The sequence below is a fragment of the Osmia bicornis genome, unplaced genomic scaffold (genome assembly GCF_907164935.1).
Source record: "Osmia bicornis bicornis unplaced genomic scaffold, iOsmBic2.1, whole genome shotgun sequence".
NCBI classification, from domain to species: Eukaryota; Metazoa; Arthropoda; class Insecta; order Hymenoptera; family Megachilidae; genus Osmia; species Osmia bicornis.
The window spans coordinates 14995-22176 of NW_025791221.1; the positions used below are offsets into that span (position 1 = coordinate 14995).

General features: G+C 45.9%; 1 protein-coding gene across 1 annotated transcript; it reads right to left on the reverse strand.

Moving 5' to 3' along the window:
* Nucleotides 1–1826: 1826 nt before the first annotated feature.
* Nucleotides 1827–5558, reverse strand: LOC123988886. The gene has a single exon (XM_046289644.1). It carries the CDS (start codon nucleotides 5556–5558, stop codon nucleotides 1827–1829), a length of 3732 nt encoding a protein of 1243 aa, XP_046145600.1.
* Between the last annotated feature and the right edge of the window lie 1624 nt (nucleotides 5559–7182).

The window sequence follows — 7182 nt, forward strand, 5'->3', positions numbered from 1 at the left end:
CTACATTCGAGATAAATATAGACTGATCCCTTCCCATCGATCAATGTAAATATAATGGCAGTATCGTTATTACTATATCTACAATAGACATAATGTAATATACTGATACCTTCCCACAGATCAATATACATAGAATAACAGTATCGTTATTACTATATCTACATTACATATGTAATATACATTTAATAACAATATCATTATTACTATATCTACATCAGATGAAATGTAATATACTGATTTATTCCCACAGACCAATGTACATATAATAACAATATCATACTATATCTACATTAGATACAATGTAATATACTCATACCTTCCCACAGATCAATGTACATACAATAACAGTATCGTTATTACTATATCTACATTAGATATGTAATATACATTTAATAACTATATCATTATTACTATATCTACATCAGATGAAATTTAATATACTGATTTAATCCCACAGACCAATGTACATTTAATAACAATACCATTATTAATATATCTACATCAGATGTAATGTAATATACTGATCCCTACCCACAGATCAATGTACATATAATAACAGTGTGGTTATTACTATATCTACAATAGATATAATGTAATATACTGATACCTTCCTACAGATCAATGTACATACGATAACAGTATCGTTATTACTATATCTACATTAGATATGTAATATACATTTAATAACAATATCATTATTACTATATCTACATCAGATGAAATGTAATATACTGATTTAATCCCACAGACCAATGTACATTTAATAACAATATCATACTATATCTACATTAGATACAATGTAGTATACTGATACCTTCCCACAGATCAATGTACATACAATAACAGTATCGTTATTACTATATCTACATTGGATACAATGTAATATACTGATCCCTTCCCACCGATCAATGTACATGTAATGGCAGTATCGTTATTTCTATGTCTACATTAGATATGTAATATACATTTAATAACAATATCATTATTACTATATCTACATCAGATGAAATGTAATATACTGATTTATTCCCACAGACCAATGTACATTTAATAACAATATCATACTATATCTACATTAGATACAATGTAGTATACTTGTTCAGGAATGATGGAAATCCTGGATGGATTGCGCTGGGAAAGAAATTTACGCTTACTGGTTCGGGTTTCACAAATTGATTTATTTGAGTCACTGATAAAATGAAATAAACAAGATGATCTGACAATTGATGGTGAACCGTACAATGATCCGCTTTGAATTTTACACGTGAGAAAATGAACCGTCTGAATGAGTTTCAAATTACAATGATTCGTCGTGAATAATGAATTTACATGAGTCGAGACATATAGATTATTATTTTGATCTGTCACCTGGTCTGTGGTAACTGAACAATGCTTTTACAAATTGCGAACAGCGAGCTTCTCAGCGCCGTTAATTATATTAATTCAGCCCGCTGCTGTGATAATGCCCATGAGCGTGTGCGTGATCGGCACGTGGTTGGCGGCTCACGTGTACAATGAATTATGTGTAAAAGGAACAATACCTATTGATCCAGTAGCTTGCACAGGTGCTGTGGATCGTGATCTCTTCACTGAGCTTGGTTGGTGATTTTCACAGATGAACTGCACTTGAACAATGTGAGTTGAGCAGAAACAGATTTTCACGTGCGATTCGCGGTGATCGATGATCAATAATGGCGTCGTTGCGCGCGAGCCGGCGAGAAGACCCCTGCTCACGCGTTACCTAGATGGTCGACTCCCGATCGATAAATCGATCGACCGTGAGCGCCATCATGGCTGAGCGGATTCTCAAACATTTCCGCCCGCCATCAGCAACTCGTTGATGATGTTTCTGCAGAGGTGAGCTCAGCTTGATGGTGAACAGGCAGGATGACAAGCTTGGTGATCGGTCTGACGAGAGTCGTGGTTGCAGTCTTCACGGTTGCAACCCTGGTGAGGGCATCCTTGCCGGGGTGAACTTCGGTCACTCTTGCGAGTGGCCACTTGCTCGGTGGAAGATGCTCGTTCGTGAGCAGCACCAACGAGCCTGTCTTGATGTCGTTCGATGGGTGATGCCACTTTGAGATTGATTGAAGTCTCTGCAGGTAGTGTCGAGACCACTGAGACCAGAAGTGTTGAACCCTCTGCTGGATCAGTTGCCATTTCGACAATCTACCTGGTGAGACGTCGAGCAGTGATGGTTCTGGTATCGTGTTGAGCGCTGAACCGATGAGGAAGTGTCCTGGGGTGAGCGCAGAAATGTCGTCGGGATCGTCACTGAGCGGCTCCAATGGTCTTGAGTTGAGCACCGCTTCGATCTGTGTGAGGAGAGTGGAAAACTCTTCGAATGTTAGTAAGAGCTCACCAATTGTTCTCCTGAGATGGTACTTGATTGATTTCACCACAGCTTCCCATTTTCCTCCCATGTGAGGAGCAGCTGGTGGGTTAAACATCCATTGAGTGCTGTCAGCTGACAGAATCGATGCGATCTGTCGGTGCTCCTGTGAACTTGACGTGAACAGGCGTTTGAGCTCTGCCTGTGCTCCAATGAAATTTGTACCACAGTCAGAGTACAACTTGTGAGCGATCCCTCTTCGTGATGAGAATCTTCTGTAGGCTGCCAGAAATCCCTCGGTTGAGTAATCGCTGACAACCTCGAGGTGAACAGCTGATGAGGAGAAACATACGAACACGCAGATCCATCCCTTGATTGTTTTCGAGCCTCTTCCCTTTGAATTTTTCATTGTGATTGGTCCTGCATAATCGACACCGGTGTGAGCGAATGGTCGTGATGGTGTGACTCGACAGAGAGGTAGTTGACCCATCATCTGACGAGCACGAATCCCCCTCTGACGAGCACACACGACACATCTCAAAATGTGAGATTTTACAGGAGCTCTGCCACCGATGATCCAGTACCGTTGTCGAATGTATGCGAGCGTGAGCTGCGTTCCTCCGTGAAATGTTCGCTTGTGAGCATCTTCAATGATGATCTTCGACAGGTGAGCGTCCCGTGGGAGGATCGCTGGATGTTTTTCATCCCTGCTGAGCGCTGTGTTTGTGAGTCTTCCTCCTACTCGTATTGTTCCCTGCGAATCGATGAAGGCGGTGAGGCGACTGAAGGGGTGAGTTGCAGGCAGGGTTGAGCCTGAGTTGAGCGTCTTGATTTCGCTGGTGAAATACAAGTGTTGAGTCGCGTGAATCCAGAAGAGCTGCGCCTTCTCCATGTCGCAGGATGGTATGATGATCACAGGAGGAGTTTCGAGCTTTCTCTTAAGCCGTGAGGCAAACCTGAAACAAAGTGCCGTCAGTCTATACAGCTTAATAAGAGATGAATATTTGTAAATGAGATCCCAATGATAACTTAGCTTTTGAGCTGAGGCAAAGAGTGAGACATTGGGTCTCACTTCGAGTTCGCTGTTTAAAGTTGAGAATTCCTTTTGCTCTGGCCAATGATCTTGATTTCGAGCCATCCATGGGGGACCTTTCCACCAAAGCTCGAATCGTTGAAGTTGATCTGTCGAAATGCCTCGGGAAGCACAGTCGGCTGGATTAGAAGTACCTGGAACATGCCTCCAATGCGCATTTGGAGTGAGTTCTTGGATTTGAATGACTCTGTTCCGAACATAATCCTTCCAACGTGATGCTTGCGATTTGATCCATATGAGCGAAACTTGAGAATCCGTCCACAGGTGCGTTGCCTTGATTTTTACCTTGAGCGTTGATTGAACATATTTTGTGAGTTTTGCCAATAGGAGTGCTGCAGACAACTCCAATCTTGGTATTGTGAGCCTCTTCAGTGGTGCAACCTTTGTCTTAGAGCAGACAAGTGACGTCATTGAGTCGTTGGACGGAGAGCTGACAGTGATATAAATCACTGCTGCCATGGCAAGTTGAGAAGCATCAGAGAACCCATGAATTTCTACAATTGAATTGCTCCATGTGTTGAACCATCTTGGGATCGATAGCTTGGCCAAGCTGTTGAGATCTTCTCTGATGATGAACCATCGTGATACAATTTGAGACGGTAATGGATCGTCCCAATTGATTTTGTGTAGCCAGAGTTCTTGTAATAGCATTTTTGCTCGTACTATTACCGGTGAGACGAAACCTAATGGATCAAATATCCGAGCCACTTCGGACAATACGAGGCGTTTTGAGCACTTACTTGGTTGATCTGTGATCGTGGATGAAAAGCCAAAATTGTCGGTTTGAGGCATCCATTGAATTCCGAGTAATTTGGTAGTGCAGTCGTCAAATGATATGGGAGCTGACGATTGTGTGGATGACGAAACAGCCCGTAGAAGATCTGGGTGAGTCGCATGCCATTTTGCGAGTGGAAATCCGCCCGCGTTGCACAATGCAATCAGCTGTTGAGCGACCTCCACAAGTTCCGAGATTGAGTCTGCTCCTCCAAAAATATCGTCCACATATCTGCCATGTGTGAGCGAGGGCGTTGCCAGAGGGAATCGATGACCCTCATCGTGAACAAGTTGCATGAGTGCTCGTGTCGCCAGGAAGGGAGCCGCCTTTGTACCGTACGTGACAGTTGTGAGCTGGTAAGGGATGACATTGCGGTCTTCATCGATCCAAAGGATTCGCTGGAGATCCCAATCATCCTTGTGAACTGCTACCTGGCGATACATTTTTGTGATGTCTGTGGCAAAAATGTGGTGATAATGGCGAAGCCAAATTAGAACATCTGTAACATTCAAGAGCAAATTAGCACCAGTATGCATTAAATCGTTGACTGATTTGCCTGATGTCGTAGCTTTTGATCCGTTGAATACAACCCTGAGCTTCGTTGTTGAACTGTCGAGACGTAGAACTCCATGGTGAGGCAAATAATATGGTTGAAGATGAGCAGAGGTCTGAGGTGTTGAACCGTCAGAAGAGACCCTCAACCCTCCTGATGCCGGAGCATCATGTGCCAAGGTCATCTCCCCATCAGGCCCAACGTTCTCAGCCTCTCTTGATGAGATTCGTTGGTGATCTGGAGCCTTTACCATGTGTCCCAATTCTTCGTACTCTTTCATGAACTCGACGTAGAGCTGGTTGTATGTTGAATCCTTGGAGAGTCGTCGCAACGTGCTTTGTAGACATCTTTGAGCAGTCTTGTGTGAATTGCCTAAGAGCAATGCTGGTGCCTTGAGTGGAATGCGAACGATGTACCTTCCAGTGTGATCACGAGTGTGAGTCGCACAGAAATGTGATTCGCATTCTTCTTCCTCCGGAGTGAGCGTGCTTGGAGTGTCCATTGGTGATTCCTCTTGAACCCAGAATTTGGTGAGCAGCTCTTGCAGATTGCTCTGGTCGTCTTGAGCAACTGCAAGGTGTGAATAATGAGTGGTTGAATGTGATTCGGTGACTGGGCCAATGACGAGCCATCCAAAAATGGAAAGTTGAGCAATTGGTGTTGTTGGTGAGCCCTTGATGATATTTGGCTTGATGATCCTTCCGTAGAAATCCGCTCCAATGATTAAATCGACTGGTCGTGGTGTCAAGAAATCATTGTCCGCCAACCTCAATTTTCTAATGTGAGGCCAATCCGGAGTTCTCATTGAGAACGATGGCAGGATTGTCGATACGGCTGTGAGCACGTGAGCCTGGATGCAGACAGTCTGTTGTGAATGCCTTGATTGGAGTGTGACAGTGACCACACCCTTTGTTTCAGTTGATTTTGTTCCACCAACACCAATGATTGTGATGGATGATCTGTGTCTCCGAAGGTTGAGCAGACGGGTGAGTTCTTCGGAGATGAACGAGATTTCGGAACCTGGATCGATTAAGATGCGGATTTGGTGAGCTGTCGTTGAGGTGGTGAGCAGAGCTTGAGCGGTTGCAAGGAGTGTCTGGTGATCTGTTGATTTAACGACTGCACCGAGGTCCTACTCGGTGGTGCGAGCGGATGAGGAGGCTGCTTTAGATGAACCGGCTTGGAGTTGAGCTGTCAGCGTCTCGCCTTCGTGGATCATCGTGTGGTGTTGCCCTCCACAGTGCTTGCACTTTTGCGTGGATTTACACGAGCGGACGCTGTGCCTGCCCAGGCAATTGTAACACAGGCGCTTATTTTCCACACATTGAGCTCTTACTTTGGGCGTCATGCTTCGGAATAGTGAGCACGCAACAATGTAATGTTGCCCTCCGCAACAATCGCAGCACTCGAACGGTGATGGTCGCTCTGAGTCGGGCCTCTCGGGTGCCGTTCGAGGAGCTGGCTGTCGAGCTGGCGCTGCAGCTACTGCTGTGTGAGCTGGCCTTCGGAGCTGCGTGGATTGCACTGTCTGTCGCGTTGGTGCCGTTCTGGGTTGAGCTGCCTTCGCCTGGTCCTCGCTGAGCGACTCCAAGGTCCTCACACGGGCGGTGACGAATTCCACCAGCGAATCGAACCTTGGAAATTCAGTTGTCGCCCCGAGTGACGACTCCCACCTCTCCTTGGTTGTACGATCCAGCTTGCGGCTAACTTGATGCACCAGCATACAATCGCCTAGTGTTCCTGGATCAACCAAGTTGAGCACGGCATTCCTCGTCTCCAGAGCTGTCGAAATGAGCTGGCTCAGGCTCTTCGCTTGCTCGGCTGCCATAACCGGTGGTCCAGCAGGTAGCGACGCCAGTTGATCCAAGTGCGCTTGGATGAGCCGGCGCTTGTTCTGATAGCGGCTCTTGAGCTGGGCGATGGCTGAATTGAGCGATGATCCGGTGAGCGATAGGTTCGATATGATCTTGAGCGGCTCTCCTCGCAGGCATCCCTTGAGGTAGTAAAATTTCTGGACGTCGTCCAAGTCCTCTCGGTTGATCACGACTGAGGTGAACAGATCAATAAATGAGGGCCAATCGGTGTAACTGCCATTGAACTTCGGCAGTGCAATATCCGGCAACTTAGATTGAGCTGGCGTTTTGCAGGGCTGATCAGGCTGTTGATCCGGTCGTTGAGCCGTGAGCCTGGCCCTCTCCTTGGCGATCAGAGACTTGGCGTCGGAGTGAGCGTCCTGCATTTTCTCATGGAGCTCTTCAGAAAAATAGGGGTGATCTGTCATTGAGGAGGGCCAGACCACCTCGAAGTGAGCGTGCTCCTTGCTGAACGCTTTCAAGGCCTCGTCGGCTTGTTGCTTGAGGTCATCCAATTCCTCCTTAGTGAGCTGGCCAGCATTCTCCTGCAACTTGGTGAGCAGGCGCTTCATAGAG

Bases quoted from the DNA above. Each gene is read 5' to 3' on its own strand.
- LOC123988886 (XM_046289644.1), bottom strand. From the start codon at position 5,558: ATGAGAACTCCGGATTGGCCTCACATTAGAAAATTGAGGTTGGCGGAC.